We start from the raw sequence: 20947 nt of genomic DNA, 5'->3' as shown, positions 1-20947 counted from the left end.
CTAATGGTAAAAATGTTTTAAATGCAATTATAAAAGGAGTACCTGCCGCTTATCCCTAAAATAATGTTAGTAAATTGCAGACATATAGTGAAAAATAAAATAACAATCATTTCATCTTATATGCAAAAGAAAAGAGTTTCCTCAAATTCTGCACTAAAAATGAATCAGCAGCTTTCTCCCCTTTTTTTTTGTTGTTGTTTTTTGTTTTTTGTAAAGTTGCAAGAAATGGGAAATTTTTAAGTAGTCCACTCTTTTCAATTGACAAAATTGGAATCCTGTGCCTGATACTTTTGCCTTAGAACTGATCCTTCTCCCCTCGTCCTTACTGCAGCAGAACCCACAAGGCAGCCGACAACCAAAAGGAGAAAAAGAAAAAATTCCACCAGCAGCACTTCCAACAGCAGTGCTGGGAACAACGCCAACAGCGCAGGCAGCAAGAAGAAGACCCCGGCTGCAAACCTGAGCCTGTCCAGTCAGGTACCTGTAAGTCTCGCTTTCCTTTTAGGCCTGAAATCTTGCCTTTGCCTGTCACCCTGTGCACGGGGTTTGAATTAAAGCCTCTTTGAGCTGCAAAAGAAAAGAAAAGAAAAGATTCTGGGCAGGTTCAAAGTTGGGGAGGAGGCAAGGCAAGGACCTGGGTGGGACAGAAGGAAAGAATCTTTCGTGACAACCTTCCCCAGAAAACTGGGTTTTCGGAGGGGATATTAAGAGTCAGCACTGCAGTGGGACCTGAATTAAAAAGCTCTCAGAGTCATAGACAGAAGATATGTCACTTAAGGTTAATTAAAAATGTCACCTAACAGTATGCCTGGTGGCATATTAGGGCCTCTCCTCAGGGACATAGGAGACCCTGTGAGCCCTGGAAGCCAGCCCCAGAGCCCAGGCCCTGTACTGTAATTTGACTGGGCCCTCTCAACACGGTGTCTTATTTTAAGACTCAGGTAATGAACTTGCAGCCACTAAAGATTCAGCTTAGTAGGTTTTGCTGTACCTGTTTCATTAGCTCAGGGGGATGATCAGCTCCTGGTTTGGTCTCACCTCTCTTGATCCCTTGACCCCTTTCTTTCATTTCTGGGTCTGGACACAGGCCACATGAAAGGGGGCCTCTTGGAACTCTGAAACCAAAAGCTAAGGGTCATCCCCAAATAGTGGAACCTGTAGGCAATGTCCTTATCATCTATCATCCTTCTCGAACTGCGTCCCTTCTGCCTAATTCCTTCCTGTATCCGAATTCCCCAGCCCAGCATCAGACTATCACTTTTAACTTCTCCTGTTCCTGTAAACATCTACGTCCTTTCTCCCCTCCACGATTCCTTGTGGGTTTTCCTTTTCTTCTGTCCTTGTCACATCACCCTGTCACCAGGTGTTTGACTCCCATTTGAATCCTGACCCTTTCTTGGTGCTCCATGGCTGCCCTCTAGATGCCACGTCTTCAGAGGTGTGCCTCATTCCTTGTTCTTCCCTCTGCCAACACGCGTTTGCCTTCTCCAACTTTCTCACTTTTCTCCATTCTCAATCTGTTGTCCTCACCTGTCTTGTTCTGATCCTGTTCCATCTCTTTCCGTGTAAGAGGAGACTTTTACACAGAAATTTCCCTCACTTCCAAATGTGCCTTTCAAATCTGTCCCCGTCCCACTTTTTCTCACTTTCTATTGGTTAATTCTCTTTAAACAAAACCAGACCCATCAGTACCCTGAGAATTCCCTGAGCCAGTAGGAATGTTCTCCTATCTTCTATGGTGGGGTATAATGGCCACTGTGCTAGAAAGAAGGGGTCATAGAGATAATGGTCATCTGCAGTGGAAGATGCCATTTTAACTTTAAGAAGACCAAGAATTGTAGTCCTCACATGACAAAATAATCCTCAGATAGTTCTCTATTTTCTGAGGACTTTATATCTATCACCACTGAAGTTCAAGGGGGGAAAAACCCAAGTTGAGTCTCTTTATTTAGGTACCAACCTGCTATGCCCTCTCCTGGCTAAACTGGAAAATGCTTAGAGAGGATGGCCAATGTACAGAAATTGACTGAAAAAAGTGCGCACAGTAGTCTATTTATTCTTCTAGTCCAGGAGTTTGAGAAATTAGCATTTGTTATTGTCCTCTAACAAAAGAAGACAGTACACTTCAGAGAATTCTGGAAGTGAGACATGCCTACCAACAGATGCAGGAATTCAAGTCAGTTCAGCAAGTGTTTTCTGAGATCCTGCTCTTATGCACACTGTGCCAGGCACTGGTGATACTGGTGATAGCAATATCAAAAAACAAAACAAAATGACTGAGTGCTGTCATTGACATTGAAGAGCTCAAGGTCTAATCCGGGGATGGAAAGAGTTTCCTCTCTTTTGCAGGCTCAGAGTACAGTGTTGAGAAGGATTCTCAGCCTGACTGGGTTTGGTGTCCACCCATTAGTGATGGCTGCCAGGGTGTGAAGCCGAGAGTAGAAGCCTGCGCATTCATGTTGTATATTTTTGATAGACCTGGTCTCGTGGGAATGCTTTCCATTTTATTTCAAAGAGCACTTATTTTTTTCTATTCATTATGCTCCTGTTCTCCAATCCAACAACTGCACTTTCATGAAGGACCCTGTGTCAAGAGGGTTCTTCGTGGGTTAAAACCCTTCGAAATCTATGCAGGCAAAACACCACTAGAAATGGAGAAGCTCAATTGCAACATTATCCTCATACTGTGCAATTAAAAATATTTTGATTAAATAAGACTTTCAGATGGCCCAGAGACACGGGGAAGACAAACAGGTTAGGAAAATATGCAGATTGTTAGGTGTCTTTGAGTTCAATGGACATTCAGTGATAAGCATGGATAGCTTGTAGTGACCACATCTTTTAACCCTGTCTACCTACTGAATCATTGACCCTCTCCTACTATTTAAATGGAAGTGCTGTCTGCAGGCAGTAGCTGCCTGTCCATGGACCACAGCCATGATCGGTGTAGCTGCTGCGGCAGCAATGTGTGTGTGTGGCCAGGAGTAGGGTTTAATCCTTGGATTCTGCTTCTCACTCCATGAGCAGGGGCTAGGAGCGATCCCGAACTGCAGCCTCAACCCTGGGAGGGATGGAGACCTGTGTCATTCAACAGCAGTGACCCCTTCTGGCCAATTTAAGGAGAAGCATTGAGGGGCCCTGAAAGGAGTCACTTCCAGTCCTCCTCAGAGGTTGGTGGTCCTTGCACGGGGATTTAGTGAGAAGATGTGAAATGGGAAAAGCTGGCGGTACCTCCGGGCCTCCAGTCCAGGAGCAGAGGTCGGCCTTGTGGGGAGCTGAGGGCACCTGGGCTACTTAAGATGGTCACTGTTGCCTCTGTGGGACACACAAGCTGGAGCTGGGAAGGAAATGCACTCTCCCTACCAACGTGGGGGGACTTTTGGAGATGTGGGTGGGGGAGATGCGGCTCACATCCCCAGTGAAAGGAAGCCCAGAATGTGCATTGTGTCTCCATTCATTTTGTGTGAGGATAACAAATCGCGACAGTTGGTCAGAACAGAGAATCACTATCCTAGTGTGAAGGCTCAAAAGAAGCAAGTAGAAATGTGCATATAATTTTGTAAGTGACCTCAAGTGTCTGTGTGCATATGAAGTCCTCAGCCTTCTCAGTCTTTTTACAGCTTGCCACCTGTCAGTCATACAAATACACATACACACACACACACACACACATACACACACACATACACACACAATTCTATATCTGACCTAAGGCTATATTTCTTTTATAATCATAAAGTAAATGTGGCATATTTCTAGAGCTTAGAATACCTAAAAATGCCTATGCCTGGCCATCTTTCCCAACTGTTCCTAGAAAAATAAAAAAGATTCACTGCCCCCACTGCCCCCACATCACCCCATTTGAAGTGATTTGAACCACTACTTTCATAGAACTTTTCTTGCATGATGGTTGTTTTCTAATACAAGGATTGCATCTGGAGTGCTGGGGACTTTTCTTCTAAAGTCACGCTTAAGTCGGCTGCTTCTTGTTTTCTCCTCTGTTTTTCAAATCATGCATTCTTCCTCCCAGCCCCTCTAGATGACCTTGGAGTCAATCCCAAGGCAGATCCCTGTGGTTGGTTCTAACACCCTTCCCCTGCCCGGTGACACCTAATGCATGAGTTTTCCAAGACCTTCAAAGTGCTCTGCATCCAGTCAAGAAAATAGATTAACCCTCCTGCTGAGCTCTGGCCAGTCTTGCTCTACCCTTCCTGCCTACCTTTGTTCCCGGTCATAGGTGCAGCCTCCCAATGGCCTGTAACTAAATAACACTTTTTTTTTATCCTGAACACCCCCAGGTCATATGGCAGCTGCCCAGATAACTGAGTCATGTCCACACATCTGTGTGGTGGCCACATTCCATCCAAAATCCCACTGTCATTCTTGCCAGTCAGAGAGACTGTGTCTGTTTTGCATCTCATCTTAAGTCCTCCCGAGTCTCCTTCCATGTCAGTGTCATTTCCGGCTCTTCGTTGCCTAGCAAATATGTTCTTCGAAGCACCCAGCTCAATATCCTGCCAGCACCTTTACTGCTGAGTTGACCCAGTTCACATTTTCGCACGTCCTCCATCAGGGATATGTCTTTTTATCAACTTGGAGGAGCAACTAGTCAGAAAACACAGTTTGGAAATCTATGGATTATCTCACCTAAATCAAAGGAGTGGGAGAATAAATAAATAAAATAAAACAAGAAGCAAGGTTTTTTATCCCAAAGGCCAGGTGGGGATTCAGAGATTTGTTCACTGGGCAGCTTCAGAATTCTGAGGGGGATCTAAGGATCCCCCTGGCCCTTCTGAGCACCGACAGCATTCCACTAAACCACCCAGGGACACCTTCTTTTGGCAAAGCCTGAGAGGAAAGAACTTTTGTGCAGTTGTCCAAGCAGCTGATTGATGTAGCCTCCTTACCAGGAGACTCCGCCCACATTCTGGCCCAGACCTGTTTTTTCTGGCCCTAGGAAGGCCAGAGCAGTAATTTCAGCTCCTGAAGTCACTGAACTTTTAAGTAAAATATTGCTCAGCACCTGTCCAGAAGAATCTACCCGGCAGGTGTCCTGTCCCACAGCCAGGCTGCCCATCAACACATATGGCCCTCTTTGAACAAAAAGGCCAGAGCTGTGCCTGTGTGTGTGTCCCTTGTATCAAGCTCTGTCCCTGGGCTTCTCCAGCTGTGGCCTCTGCAGGGCTCCCAGCTACAGTAGGTGGCTTCTTGTTTGCATGGAAGGACAATTTGTACTTAAAGGAGTGATTAGATGGATTCTTCTTACCCACTTCCATTTCTGATGACTACTGGCTTCATCAGTGTAATTATAATTAGCTCTCTTCATCTTCCTTTTATGGTACCAGCTGGACAGACTGGTTCTCTTTACTGCCCAGATTGGTAGCAGGGTTGTCTGCGTGGGGCTAGGTGACAGGCACCATGAAATAACAGATGGTAAATTCAGGGCTTGTTGGCAATCAGCAGGTTTTTGCTAATGACTTAATTAGCTATGCAAATTGTCAAATCAGTGTGAACATTGTTTTTATCGAAAACTTTACCTAAATTAATTACCATAATTAAGTAGCAGAATGTCAAGGATATTGGCTGCATAAAAGGGCCTAGCTGAGTAGAGAAAAGAGAAATTCTGTCTTCAATTAAAATGTATGCCATCCTTGGGACAGAGAAAACCGAGTTGTGTGAATGTTGTAGAATCGCACCTTCCGCGCTCCCTATTCGCCACTAGTCTCCAAAGCCACTCACGGGCCCTCCATAAAAGTGGCGGATTTTTGGAGGTATTGAAAAAGCACCCAGCAGAAGGTTCCACAGCCCTCTCCAAAGTCCCCAGAGTCAGCAAGTTCAAAGCGTGGATTTTTTTAATTTTGAAAAATCCATTTTTTTATTTCTGCAGATTGCTAGCATTGCTCGTTCTCCGGTGTCAGGCTGCGCACTAAGGACATAAACTCGCGTGGTTGTTACACGTCAGGAGGCGATGTTTATTTCCTGTAGAAATCCAATATGCGTCTCGGCCCCGACATTGAGACTTGGCCCCGTTGTGTCCTAGGTTCCCAGCTCCTCCCACTATTATTTTAAGCTGAGCTTCTCTCTCTCCCAAGGTTTCCCTGTAATAATGTCAGCTGCTATTCACAGGATGTGATGGTGGTAGGAGAGCCAACTCTGATGGGAGGTGAGTTTGGGGACGAGGACGAAAGGCTAATCACTAGATTAGAAAACACGCAGTTTGATGCGGCCAACGGCATGGACGACGAAGAGGACTTCAACAATTCACCCGCCCTGGGGAACAACAGCCCATGGAACAGTAAACCTCCCGCCACGCAAGAGACCAAATCAGAAAACCCCCCGCCCCAGGCTTCCCAGTAAGATGACCCACGGCACCAGATCCATAGGCCTGGGGGGTGTCATTCCAATCGCAGACCTTTACTTTCAGGAGAGGAAGGAGGAGAAATAAAAAAACTTTTCCATGCAAATATCTATTTCTAAACCACTACGATCTGGTTCTTCTTTCTTTTGCATTTTTTTTTTTCTTTTTTAATTGAGAGGATCGTTCCAAATAAAGCTTCCATGACCCTTCCTTGGAGGGCTTCACGGGAAATACAGATACTGGCACTGATGGTAATTAAAACGAGAGAAAACAGTAGCGCATCTCCTGGCACAGTCTTATCAGCGTGTTTGTGTTGAATTTCCTTTTCATGCATCCAGCGAAGGCCATGCTGCCCATGCGTGCTCAGTGCTCAGGATCTCATTAATATGCCGAACCTAACTACAGGTGACTTTTTAATATTGTAAAATATTTTCTGCTTTTTGACTTGCATTTGAGAGTTTCTTGTTTCAGTAAAAAATGAAAAGAAAAAAATCAGCTTTTGGAAAGTAATTTAAATGTACTCTTATTTTTCTTTTCCTTCGCCTCTTTCTCCCATTGAGCAACAGCCAAGAGGGTCCAGCCAGGTAACTTATGGTCAAACTGATGACAATTGGTTCTTGAGTCTGGGTTGGTTCCATTTAGCCCAAGAGCTGAAACAAGAAATGTCTTGTTATCATCATAAGACACCAGGCAGATTTTTTTTTTATGTAAAGAAAGACAATTGGACCCTGAAAAAAAAAATGTATGCGTTTGTAGAGTTGCTGTTGATCCAAATATTTTCAAGCCATGTAATCCATTAATTTTGTGGGCAGTTTAATAAATCTAAAACTTTTTGTGTTTTTTTTTAATTGTATCTGAGTTGACTGTTCTTCCTTTTCATAGTATATTTCTTGTATGATATTTTGTAAAGCCCTTACCTGGTTCTTTTATGGGGACTTTTCATTTTGGACTATTCCAGTGTATTTATGTGAAACTTTATAAGAGAACTAATTTTTCCATTTGCCTATTAATATGTTCCTCCACACATGTAAAGACACAGTGGCTCCATGTGTTACAAAACAGCTGTATTTTATGTATGCTTTACTGGTAATGTGCCAATAATAAACTGTGTTAATGACCTAAGTAAGTGAATCTGGCAATTTGTGTGTGTGTGTATGTGTGTGTGTGTGTGTGTGTCAATCTGCTCACAATTACCAAGAGTGTTGACCTTAGATTTATGGTCTGGACTCCAAATAGAGTGGAATCCTAAAAGCTGTGTGAAGCAGGTCCACTGTGCCCTGGCTACTGACTTGTCTGAGACCGGGGAGACAGAACACACTTAAGTGCAACGAGTTACATGAAATGGTTTTGTTGCTTACAGACAAGCAGCAAGGGAAAACAGAAGCCTAGGACCCATGCCAGCCCATCCTCCAAGCCTCAGCAAAGCTGCCCAGGGCAGATGGAGTCTTGATCATGCATGCCCCACTTCACTGCAGCTGAGGGACCCTGGAAAGCAGCCTGCCTGGGTTTTACACCTGGGGGCAGAGGACAGGAGGCCCTGAGCAGGGAAGCCCGCCTTAGTTTTGTGTCGTTTTAACAGAATCCCACAGACAGGGCGATTCAGGAAAAATGTCCTCACCACAGTTCCTGGAGGCTGGGAAGCCTGAAACCGAGGTGCCAGCATTTGTAAAGCATGGTTCCTTTCCTTACCCACTGTGGTTTCTGGGGCAGACACAGGGTGCCCTCTCTGCCATGAGCACTGCCCACTGAAGGCACAGTGATGGGAAGCACAGGGGGTGTGGACTCGAGTCGGATGGAAAGGCAGCAGCTTCCCCGTCCCGGGTGCTCACTCTGCACTAGAGAACTCCAGTCAAGCTCCTAGACATTATTTCCAATGATTCTTATAATAACTTGTTCCAATAATCATTAATATCCCACATTTTAAAAAGTCAAGGTCTCTCTGGTTTGTAATTCTGAAAGGTTCCTATACAGAGTATAGAAAATTTACTTGAGAATCTTTGACGTTTAAAGAACATTCCTCATATTTTTCCACTTTGTATGAATGAGAAAGATGAAAAAGAAAATCTGTTATCATTTATTGTTTATTCAGTGCTAAGCAAGTCAAGTTAACCTCTCAGTAAATTTTGGAGAAAAGCATTTGGAAAAGAGAAATGGAGGGAGATGGTTTGTCTTATGGTAGGATCCCTAGAAGCAGAGCACAAGTCTGAGATTTGAGGGCATGGGATTTGTTAGGGTAATTTTCTCTGGAGAAGAGCCTTTAGGGAGTGGGGAAGGCAGGAAAAGAAGGAGACGGGAGGCAAGAAAAGCTGCGGACCTCCATAGTAGTCTATTCGTGGGCCTGATCCATGGGAGAGGGCTTTGGAGCACTGACCTTCTACACAATCATCCCTCCTGTGCTAGAGACCCACTTCTGCGCACCTGTAACCAATCATCATTGGCTGGGGACCATGAAGAGGTGTGTGAGGGGGTTATAGCCCCAAAGCAAAATGGCCACATTTTGAACAGCTGAGGGATGTTCTGCAGGGCAGGAGCCAACTGGATGCCAACAGCCACAGCATCTTGGGATGGACAGCTGGCTCCGCAAAGGACATCTGGGTAGAAACTAAGAGTCAACTCCACTAAGTGATCACCCCTAGTTATGTTTACCATGGATGACACAGTTGGGATTTGATTCTATATATCCCTTGACTCATAGCTTCATTTTTTTTTCTAGAACATCACTTCGCCTCCCTAGCACAGCTCTTGGGGGAAAATGTGAGCCCAGTAGGAAGAGAACCACAGGAAATATATGGAAACTGCTGCCTGACTGCTTTCTCACTAGTGTCCTTCTGAGAGCCTTTCCAGTTTTTCCTCCACTCCACCTCACCATTTTAAGTTTTCTTTTATCAATTCTTCAAAGTAAAACCCATATAAGCATTATTACAGGTGATGGGAAGGACAATTTATTTTAACACCTGTTCTGGCTGTCTATTGTTGTACAGCAAATCAATCCGAAACTTAATAAGCCCAGAGAATGACTTACTACTCTGATTTGACCTTCCAAGACCTTTGCTGGGTGGTATGCACTTTAGGTGGAGCCATCAGACTAAGTCATCATTGACTGAGACGAACATTCAAGATGGAGCACTCACAAGGCTGGGTACTGGGTGGGAGCTCAGCCAGGACTGGTGACTGGAGTGTTTTTACAGCCTCTCTGGGAGGTTCTCACAAATGGTGGGTTTTGAGAGGCAGTGTCCCAAGAAACAGCGTCCCAGGACAGAGGAAATATAAATCACCATTGTTCAGAACTGGCACTGAGTCATTTGTATCCATTGCCCATGACAGTGACAGGGATAGTCACTGGTCAGCCTGGATTTAAGGCATCAAGGGAGACCCCACTTGTGGATGGTAAGTGGCATGTGCACACTGGAAATGGAGGAATTGATATCCACCATCTTTAGAACAAAACCTTTACGACCTCCATGGCAATTTACACCTGGCCTCAGTTTACCCCTCAGTCTTATCTTCAGCCCCTCTCCACTCGCTCCTGATTCCCTCTACCCTGCACTCCTCCTTATTTCCTGAAAACACTGTGCTCATGGCTCATTTGCTTTTGCATATGCTTTCCCCTCTTATGATGCTGCTCCACACTTTTTTATGCAACCAAAGCTATTTGTCTTTAAAAATCTTGATTCTACAACCTCTGAGACATCTCAGCATCTCTGGTTATGGTCAATTGTCCATCTGGGCTCAAGGGGACTTGATTCTTTAGTCTCCCTTTGCATTTTCCTTACAAGTTATATTGCTGTTGCAGAATTCCCCTCACCATCCCACTGGACTTCACTAATTCTGAGAGGTGTCATCATTTTAATCAATATCTTTAATATCTAACCCCATCATATATCTTGATAAAGAAGATAAACTCAGAATTTCTCAAGGAAGAAATCATGAAACCACTGTTTATTACACACTGTCCCATGAAGTAGCAAATGGTTTGTAACTCTATGCCACAACTTGGGGGTGATATTAATTCTTGTAGATATACAGGTTGTATATCCTTAGTTTAAAAATCTAAATCCAAAATATTTCAAAATCCAAAGTGTTCTAAACACTGATATGATCCACAGTGGAAAATTTCACCCTGACCTCATGGGATAGGCCACAGTCAAGGTGCAGGAGCACTGCCAGGAGCCAGGGTGCACGTCTGTAATCCCAGCGACCCGGGAGGCTGAGGCAGGAGGACTGCAAGTTCAAGGCCAGCCTCAGCAAGTTAGCAAGGCCCTCAGCAACTTTGTGAGACCTATATAAAAAGGCTGGGGCTGTAGCTCAGTGGTAAAGCAATACTGGGCTCAATCTCCAATACAAAACAAGAAAATATGCAGGTACACTAAAAACATTGTATGAAACTGCCTTCCGGCTGTGTGTATAAGGTTGTATGAAACATAAATGAGTTGTTGTATTTAGACTTGTGTCCTATCCTTAAAATATCTCATTTTATTATGTTTATGCAAATATTCCAAAATTTGAGGAAAAAAAAAACTTTAGAAGCACTTCTTTTTCCAAGCACTTCTTGTATTCTTTTTTAAATTGCTCTTATTTTTTAAATATATGACAGTGGAATGCATCACAATTCTTATTACACATATACAGCACAATTTTTCATATCTCTGTCTGTATATAAAGTATGTTCACATCAATTCATGTCTTCATACATGTACTTTGGATAATGATGTCCATCACATTCTTCCATTATTGCTAACTCCCTGCCCCCTCCCTTCCCCTCCCACCCCTCTGCTCTATCTAGAGTTTGTTAATTCCTCCCATGCTCCCTCTCCCTACCCCCCTATGAGTCAGTCACCTTATATCAGAGAAAGCACTTGCCATTTGTTTTGTGGGGGATTGGCTAACTTCACTTAGCATTATCTTCTCCAACTGCATCCATTTACCTGCAAATGCAATGATTTTATTCTCTTTTATTGCTGAGTAATATTCCATTGTGTATATATACCAATTTTTTTTTAATCTATTCATCTACTGAAGGGCATCTAGGTTGGTTCCACAGTTTAGCTATTGTGAATTGTGCTGCTATATCCTTGGAAAACTTGGAATGGAACCACCATTTGACCCAGCTATTACTCTCCTGGGTCTATATCCAAAGGACTTAAAAACAGCATACTATAGGGACACAGGCACTTATTGTATTCTGAATAAGGGATACTCAACTCATAGACAGAGGTGGATGAATTCAAGTTTCTCAGAGGTCAGAACAAAACAAACATTTGACCAGAGAGTGAACCAAGCCTAACTTCTACTATAAATCCCATAAGACTTGTCAGAATCAGAATCATTACAGGGACCATCATTTATCAAGCACATATATGCACCAGTCACCTGCTTTGCCTTGGTTGTCTCAAACCAAGAACCCAAGGGTGCCGCATGAGTTGGGTTTTGTTGTTTTTTTTTTTTTTGTAATAATCTCAAAATATCAGTGGCCTGTGGTTTTCTTCTGTGGGTCAAGAGAGAAGGTGGACAACAAGCCTAATGATCTTCACTTTTCCTTTTTCTCACTAATGAAACTGGATCAGCTGGAGCAGAGCTGCCTCTGGTCTGCATCTCATGACTGCTTCTAGGACAATGACACCTCAGGGCATGCATTGACCCTAGTGGGTAACAGGAGGAAAAGAAGCCAGAAAAAAATCACACACACTCACACACACACACCTGCTCACACTGAGCCATTGGCCAATGCAAGTCACAAAGACACACCCAACACCAGTGGGATGGGGAAATACAGACTGCCTCCTGCAACATCCCATGGCAAAGGGTTTGGAAAGCCATCAGGATCCAGTCAACCACCAATGGCCTCCACAACATTGCCTAGAAACTTTCTCACTAATTTTCAAAGTTAAAAAACTAATGAATTTTCTGGAAAAAAAAAATTCTTGCTTATCTTAAAAAGTCAAAATGGACAACATCCCTGGATGGTGAAGTTGGCTGGTACTCTGTCACAGCTGATGGCTTAGGGGCTCACCTGCCCACCACACTCAGCCCAGCCCTCCCATTCACTTTATCCGCCCAGCTGCTGTTGGTGACCTCACTCACTACAGTCATGCTCTCTGCCCTTTAAAACCCCATCTGGAAGCAGACATGGGCCCCATGTTACAGATGGAAGACCAGTGCTCAGGAGGGTGAGGGGCCATTTGCCACACAGATAGAAAATGGTGAAGTGGGATTTGAGCCTGGGTCTTTGGGGCCAAAGCCTGTGCTTCTTTTTTTCAAAACTACACTGGTTTAACAGGAGTTACAATCATGGTTTTCTTCTGTGGGTCAAGGCAGGAGGTGAACAACAAGTCTGATGACATTGGATCTTCACAATATCCTGGTGGGTATCTAAGTTGGTTACAAGAGAACACCACAGACTGTGTGGCTTACAAAAACAGAAGCCTGTTCTAGTCCATGCATGCAATTTCAGGTACTTGGGAGGAGGATCACAAGTTCAAGGTCAGCATGGGCAATCTAGCAAGACCCTGTTTCAAAATAGAAACGGGCTGGGGGTGTGGCTCAGCAGTAGAAGGCTTGGCTAGCAGGACCGGGGTTGAATCCCCCATGGAAAACAAAACAAATGAAAAATTGATTCTCAGAGTTTGAGAAGCTGGAAGTTTGAGACCAGGGTGCCAACATGGTCAGGCCAGGGCCTCTTCTGGATGGTCGTCTGCCGCCTTCTTTATTGTCCTCTTAGGATAGAAAGAGGAGGAGAGTTCAGGGTGAGGGGATTGTGTAAGGCACCAACCCCATTCCTGAGAGGCCTGCCCTCATGACCTAATTACCTCTCAAAGGACCCAATTCCTAATCCCATCACTTTAAGGGTTAGGATTTCAACACATAAATCTAGGGGACACACATTCAGTTCCTAGCAATGAGGTGAGGTCATTATCTTCCATTCTCCAGATGGTTCTTTGAGTAGGTCCACATCTTGCTCGGAATCTCAGGGCTTGCAGATGGCAGCATGCCCCCTTGAGTCTGAACCACTTTGTTCAGGTTTCTGTCAGGGCACAGATGGCTGTGGGAGCATTTGCAAGGGTCCTCTGCCCTAGATGAGGGGTCCTGACAGCTACCTCACTGCCATTCACCAGCAATCACCAAGGAGTATGCTAGAGATCAAGATCTTCCCCGTCCCTGGTGATGGAATAAGCCAGGAGCCCCCACTTCAGACCTTAAAATCTATATGACCAGGGACACATAGATAAGTGGCCCAGTCCTGTGGGAATCCCTTTCTCCCTTTGTGTCTCTTTAACCTTGAGGTGAGCATACATGCAATGGGATAACACAAGCCACACAGGTTCTACACGGGAAGGTGCAGCAGCAACATGGCCATCAATATCTATCTCCCTACAGCATCCTTAGGAAACTCATTTTATAATCGGAAATCCCCCCTGTGTTCCATACCAAAGAATTATGAGGCTTTTTTCCTTGATTGCAAAGTAATACAGGCTCATTGTAGATCATTTGAATAGACAACAAGAAGAAGAATATAAAACAATTCCACCTCCTTGATATAACCGTTACTAATATATTGATGCATGTGCTTCCTGTCTATCCTTCTTGGCTAACGCATATTTCCATATCAGTCATGTACAGAGTAAACAGTCACACATTCTGCCCTTTTCATTAAACAGTCTATCATGAGCCACTTCATTGGGAATTCTTTAAAAACATGATTTTGGTTTCCATACCATGGTCTACTAATTGAATATACTATAATATATTAACCCATTTATTTGTGTCTGGTTCATTCCCTTTTCTATATCTTTTAGAATCATATAGCCATTAATACTTTGCTTAAAGGTGATGTAGTTTATTAAATCTAAATTTTGGGGGGTGGGTACTTGATATGTGCCCAGCATCATGGTAAGCTTTCTAGGAGATTGCTGTACCCCAGGGTGCTTATAATTCCACTGGGGCACAGGACAAGGACAAAAAATGGCAGGCAATTATGTAAGGCTGAATAGATGCAAAGCGTCAACTCAGAATGGAGAGCAAAAGCCCTGGGGGTGCCAGGGGCTCACTGTATGGCAGACTCATCTGGCAGTGCTTCCCTCTCATTTTATCTTCACCACAACCGAAGGAGAGGCAAGTGCTCTGTACAAGAGGCTCAGAGACGCTGACTGACTGATCCAAGGAGACACAGATAGGAAACAGCAAGGTCAAGTGTAAACTGGTGTGGGACTCCAAAGCTTGTGCTTTCTCTCAAGCTGCAGGAAAGCCCTGGAAAGAGGCGGCTGGTGAGATTGAGTGTCTTCAGAAAAGACGCCATAGGGTGGGCGGGTGACACAGTGTGTGGCATGGACTTGGCTGGGACTCTGGTGGCCTGTAGGATTTTGGCATCACCTCCTTCTATCCATCAGTGTAGCCAAGATTGGGAGCATTCAGGAGTTTGGGTTTTAAAGAAAAACTAACAAAACCACACTGTTAGTGCTGATGTAATTTAAGCTGTTGTTTAAACTTGAAGCTATTGACCTGTAAATGACACTGAAAGGTTATTAAAACCATAAATTAAGGGAACTGTTGAAGTAATCTCAAAGGTCTCACCCCTAGCCCTCTTTATTTCTCTTTTCCTATTTATTCCAGAACTTTGTCCAGTAACATCCTGGACAAGAAAAACCTTTCTCATTTTCCCACAGCCTTCCAAGAATCTCCTGAAAATCATTTCTCAAACAATCTTGTTCCTGATGAAGTCCTTCTCTGTGTCTCCTTCCGAGCCAACACGCTGTCCCCTGAGCCCTTTTCTTTGAATCTGGATTTAGGCCAATGTAGTTTTCCTTTGTTCAAAGTAGTTGCTTGCTCTTTTGGCTGTGCAGACTGTTGCATTCTAATGAAAATACCCATGCCTTCAAAGGAATCCTCAAAAAATCACCAATGAGTGTGAAATTGTTTTCATGGAACAGATTCTGAGGCTATGAGCTAGTTCACTGTCACAAAGATGATACTTTCATTTCGTAGAAAGAGAGAATTGTGGGAAACCTTGCCACTGATGAGATCACCCAGGTGCCATCTTCCCTGTCAGCTCTGCTGGATTTGGGCAACTTGGGAGATTGTGCAGTGAACCTTATGAAACTGCAGCTCACCCAGAGGCAGGAGAGGGAGGACCCACCAGTGATGGAACCGAGCTAGGAGCACATGTTCCCTGCCATCCCCACTCTAAATCACCAGGACTTCAGTGGCAGTCATTTCCCCACAATATAGCAACCAACTCTGGTTTCCTGAGACTCCCAGATTGGGCAATCAATGTCCCATGTTCTTGGAAACTCCTGGAGTTGCAGGAAAACCTGTGCCTACCTATAGCAAAACAGACTTGTGCATAAACACAACAGTCAGGCTCTGTTGACGTCTTTTGTGTCCTTGGTACTGGCCACACTTTGATTCTAATCCTCCCACCCAACATGGGGGAAAGGCAGGAATGTCTTTATGAGCAGTAAAGAAAACTGAGGCACAGAAGAGTTCAGGAAGCTGCCCGGGGACCTCCAGCTGCTGAGTGAGATCTGAACCTGGTGCACAACCAGTTGCAGACTGTACCTTCTCAGCTGCACCAGTGGCTTCCAACTGCTTTCTAAATAAGACCCAGGTGAGTGCAGTCTGTAAAATTGGCTAACAAGGAACAACCAAGCGTTAAAAACCACAAGACCCAGAGCAGCTCTTGAGGAACCAGAGTTGAGGCTGAAAGGCGAAACCCTCCCTCCTCTCACACAACTACTCTTTCAGTTTCAGGAGAACTCAGCTTCCCCAGTTATGCCAACTGTCACAAAGCCACTGTGCACGGTTCAATCAGAACATGCCACGGGCAGCCAAGGATTATTGCATTTGGCCCAAGGGAATCCTCCCGTCCCTCGGTGATGGAGGCTACTCAAGCCTGTCTTAATGACTTTCCTGTGGGTTTTGCACAAAGCAAGAGAGCAATTAGAAACATCTGTGGCCACTTTGCACTTCAGTGCAGTTACCTCTGCAACTGGGCTTTGGGGCTTCCCGTTTGCCCAGTGTGTCAAGAGAATCTTTACAAATAAAGAGGAATGTTGTCCCCAGTGAGGGGAGGAATCTCCAGGGCAGGACTTCTGTAACTCACCAGTGGGTCTAGCAACACCAGGGGTGTCAAAATGTAGCTTATCTCTTCCTGAAGAGCACAAGTACAAAGGGATATAATTGCCAGACTGTATTTTAAAGGAAGGATATGGTATTTCCTCAAAGAGAGCAAATTGTCTCCATTATCAAATTTAATCAAGCTCCTTCCTGAGGATGTGGCCATCCTTAATTCCCTCCTTCTTTTATAATATATGCATGGAGTTGACTCCACATTGTTTTCAGTGTTGGGATTGACCCCAGGAACACTTTACTACTGCGCTATGCCCCCAGCCCTTTTTATTTTTTATTCTGAGACAGGGTCTCACTAAGTTACCCTGGCTGACCTTGAACTTGCAATCATTCAGCCTTAGCCTCCTAAGTAGCTGAGATTCCACCATGCCTGGCTTGACTCCACATTTTTAGAATTGGGTGAATTGTTGTTTCATATTCCCAAGAAAGAAGTTCGTGAATGTCTTTCAATTTAAAAGACTTCCAGTTTAAAATTATGTCAGGCTACAGTTTTTAAAAACTGCCCTCCCACATTAATTTTAAAAATAAAAAAGAAGAGTACCAAAAAGAAGGACAGTTGATATTGCCATCATTGAGAAAAAACACTGGAAGGAATGGCCAAGAACATTCTTCAAAATATGAGTAATAAAAGGAAACTGACCCCAGTGATACTAAGGTGACATGTAAAACATATGGCATTGATCCAAAGGGAAAGTTCAGAAACACACCTATGCAATTTAAAGATTTTTACATTTATGAGAAGAAGATGAAATTGAATAATGTTTAATATTTGGCTATATATTTTTAAACAATTTTCTTATATCTGTACCTTAGTTCTCATGTATAATTTTCAGATGAATTGGAGATTTGGAAAATAAAAGCACTAGAAGAAAACTGAAAATTATTATTAAAATCAAGAACTAAAAAAATGATCTCTTTACTAAACAAAAGGACTTGAAGCCATTTTTTTTTAATAGACATGTTTGAAGGCAAAATGGAACTGGGGTTAAAAAATCTGAGCTCTGGAGGTCAGACCCAGGTCCATCCCCCAACCTTGGCTGTATGGCCTTGGACAAGGTAGCCTCTGTGATTCTCTGTTGCCTTATCTGTAGTGAGTAATTCCTACTCAATGAAATGTGCCACATACTAAATGTGATATGTAAAACATGTAACCCATGAGAAATAATTAATATGATGAATTATTACTATCAATGTTTTATTTATATGTACAGTTATATAAAAATAAATATATTTTATACATACAAATGTATAAATGGAAACATGAATAAATATTATATAAGTAATATTTATATAAATATATTATATAAATGTTTATATATTTATACAAATATTTTATTTATACATTAAAAGATAAAGTCTCAAGAACATAAAATTGAAAACACTAGATGAGAAGTAATAGCTATGATAAACATAAAGTTTTAAAAGACCTTTTAAAAGACCAAACACAAAACAGAGACTGAGGCAGGAAGGATCAGTATTCATCAATCAAGAAAACATTCATTAAAAAACTGATTCAGAATTATCAACATTAAAAGACTGGGAAATTATTTATCAGTTATGCATAAAGAAAAAAAATAAAAAATAAAAATGATCCATTTTAGATAGGTTAGAATTTGTGGTTTAAAAAGCTGTTAAACTATCTACTGAATAAAGTTGCCATTATGGTCCAAGCAACCCAGCATCAAAATATAAAACAAAAGTATTCAAAGTCAAGAATTTGATGAAAGCACAATTGTTAATGGTAACACATTATTTTAGTGTTTCATTGTTTAAACAAGGAAAATAGTAAAGACATGGAAAATTAAATATTATCACTAATCAGATTAAAAGAATAGATACATATTTCTTTAGATAAACTAATAACTATATCACATTTAATATAATGTATTAAGTTTTTGACCAAATGATGGGACCAAAGAAGACCTAAAATATTTCATCAATACAGTAGTTGTTCAGGAGCATAGTCAGATCACAATGTAATAATACCAAAAATTCTTAACAGAAATGTAAGCAGAAATTTTTAACCACTTATGGTTTTAAATATTTCTCCTAAGTAACTATTGCATCAGAGAAAAACAAAACAAATACCTCCATGCTATTTGGAAAGTAAGAAAAATGAAACCACCGTTCATAAAACCAATGAAAATTTTTCCATTCTATTCTGCTTATGGTTGTGATCTCTGGGCACTAAATTCCCAACTGGACAACCAGACTGGATTTTCTCATTCATTCTAACAGTTTCTCATTCTATTCTGTTTTGAGCATATAATTGATTTGTATGTATATGTTGATAACTTTCTCTCTTCCTTTCCTACAGCTCTCTCTAGCTTTTCTGTTTTGCTTCCATTTCTTCACTTAATGCACTGGCTACAAGATGAACTGTGTTAAACAGCAGTGGTGCTGACCACATCTTTGCATCATTCACGGTTTTAATGAAATTGATTCTGGTGTGTTTCTTCCTTTAACATGATGCTGCCAATCACGTGATGTATGAAGGAGAACCATCTTCTAATCATTTCTAATTTTAAAATAATTTGACCACTGGTGGAAGTTAAATTTTAACAAATGCTATATTGTCAGCTAAGGAGATGATCTAATATACTTTCCCTTTTGTACTATTAACAGGAATTATTCTGCTGATTTGTTTCCTAAATTTACCAGGTTAATCTCTCCCTGGTCATGCTAAATTATTCCCTGAATGTAGAGCTACATTATATTTGCTGCTACATTTCATTTGCTGCATGTGTCTGTGTCTGGAATAGAATTGGGCTATAATTCTCTTTTGTCCATTTTCGTCCCATTCAGCTATCAGGACTGTATCTGAGTAGAGTAAACTTGAAATGATTCTGTTCCCCCCGACCCCAGGGTTCTGTAGCAGTTTTGGTAGCATGATTATAGTATTAGGAAAGTCAGAAAAAAAAAATAGTCATAATCATGTGATTATAATAACGTGACCCAGAGTACTTTTGAGCATGTTTTTTCTACAACGATGTAGGTTCATTTCAAAATAATATAGAAATTAATTAATTTATGTTGCTATTATCAGTGGTTTCTGTTTTGTTTTTATCCTTGTTTGTGCTTCTAAAATTTATTGCTGAAGATTAATTTTCATTGTAATTCTTTATTGCTTGATAGTGATAAAAAAATTGAAACTAAGAATTTCCTTCTAATTATGGTGTTTAAAGATTTCCTAAATTTTTAGAGCATTAACATGCTTGTTGTTATTCTTCCCAATATTTTGATTAAACATTTTTAGTTGCTTATCCATTAAAGTGGAAAAACATGTAGAATTAAATGAATTAGTACAAGTAAAAGAAAATGTTTGGAAAGCTAGCAGACACAAAGTAAAGCTATAGTTGATGTCATCATCATTCTTCTCACTAGAGTTTTGACCAATCGACCAAGAGGCTACCCCAGTTCCATTCAAGTCCAGGCAGACCCAGTCCTAGAAGTTATTCATTAAATGACCACACCCAGTGTTCATGAAAGTTAATGTTGTGTCAATGGCCTTTTATAATGAAGCAGAAAATATGTGTAATTACCAGAAAGAATATAGAATCATTATTTGGAGGGGTTGTTGCTCTCCTGGAGTAAATATCATAATATTCATACATTTAAAATATACAATTCAATGTACTTTGTACATTTGTGGAGTTGTGCAACCATAACCACAATCAATTTCATCAAGTCCCCCAAAATCCCATGACCCATACCCATTAGAAATCACTCCCCTCCCCCCAATCATCCTATCACTAGCCATAGGCAATCACTAATCCATTTTTTAATCTCTATTTAGGAGTCTATTCTGGATATTTCCTATAAATGGAATTATATAATATATGGTCTTTTGTGACTGGTATCTTTAATTAGCATATTTTCAAGGTTTATCCATTTTATAGCATGTATCAATAATTCATTTCTTTTATTGCTATGTCATTTTGTGGACAGACATTTTATTAGTTCACTTAGTCTGTTCTGTGCTGCTATAACAGCATATAACAGACAAGATAATTTATAATGAGCAAAAATTTACTAATCACAGCTGTGGAGCCTGGGAAGCCCAATACTGACACGCCTTCATGGGGCACCTTATGTGGAGAAGGCAGAGGGAGAGCAAGAGCCGGTGAACCTGCTCCCATAATAATGGCATTAGTCCATTCATGTGAACATGAGTGTTCACAACCAAAACACTTTTTAAAAAAAATATTTTTTTAGTTGTTGATGGACCTTTATTTTATTTGCTTATTTGTATGTGGGTACTAGAAATCAGATGCGGTACCTCACACATATAAGACAAGTGCTCTACCACTGAGCTACAACTCCAGCTCCCCAAAACACTTCTTAAAGATCCCACCTCCCTGGGCCTGTAGTCCCAGCTACTCAGGTGGCTGAGGTAGGAGGATTTCAAGTTTGAGGCTTGCCTACACAATTTAGATCCTGTCTCAAAAAAAAAAAAGTTTTAAGTCA

General features: G+C 41.9%; 1 protein-coding gene across 17 annotated transcripts in view; it reads left to right on the top strand.

The window, feature by feature from the left end:
- Ldb2 (LIM domain binding 2) overlaps positions 1 to 7480 on the top strand; it is a 343612-nt gene extending 336132 nt beyond the window's left edge. For 3 of the 17 annotated variants that reach the window (XM_048784231.1, XM_048784233.1, XM_048784235.1), the window contains 2 exons: positions 332 to 483; positions 6127 to 7480. In XM_048784231.1, coding sequence (XP_048640188.1) covers positions 332 to 483; positions 6127 to 6357 — 383 coding nt within the window. In that variant the 3' untranslated portion in view covers positions 6358 to 7480. Of the gene's footprint in view, positions 1 to 331; positions 484 to 3027; positions 3171 to 5887 lie in introns of all 17 variants that reach the window. The other 14 variants (XM_048784240.1, XM_048784247.1, XM_048784238.1 and 11 more) reach the window with 10 other exon arrangements.
- The last annotated feature ends 13467 nt before the right edge of the window (positions 7481 to 20947 follow it).

This window comes from Marmota marmota, unplaced genomic scaffold (genome assembly GCF_001458135.2).
Source record: "Marmota marmota marmota unplaced genomic scaffold, marMar, whole genome shotgun sequence".
Lineage (NCBI taxonomy): Eukaryota > Metazoa > Chordata > Mammalia > Rodentia > Sciuridae > Marmota > Marmota marmota.
The sequence above is the reverse complement of the archived record's forward strand: the minus strand, read 5'-3'. Positions and strand labels throughout refer to the sequence as shown.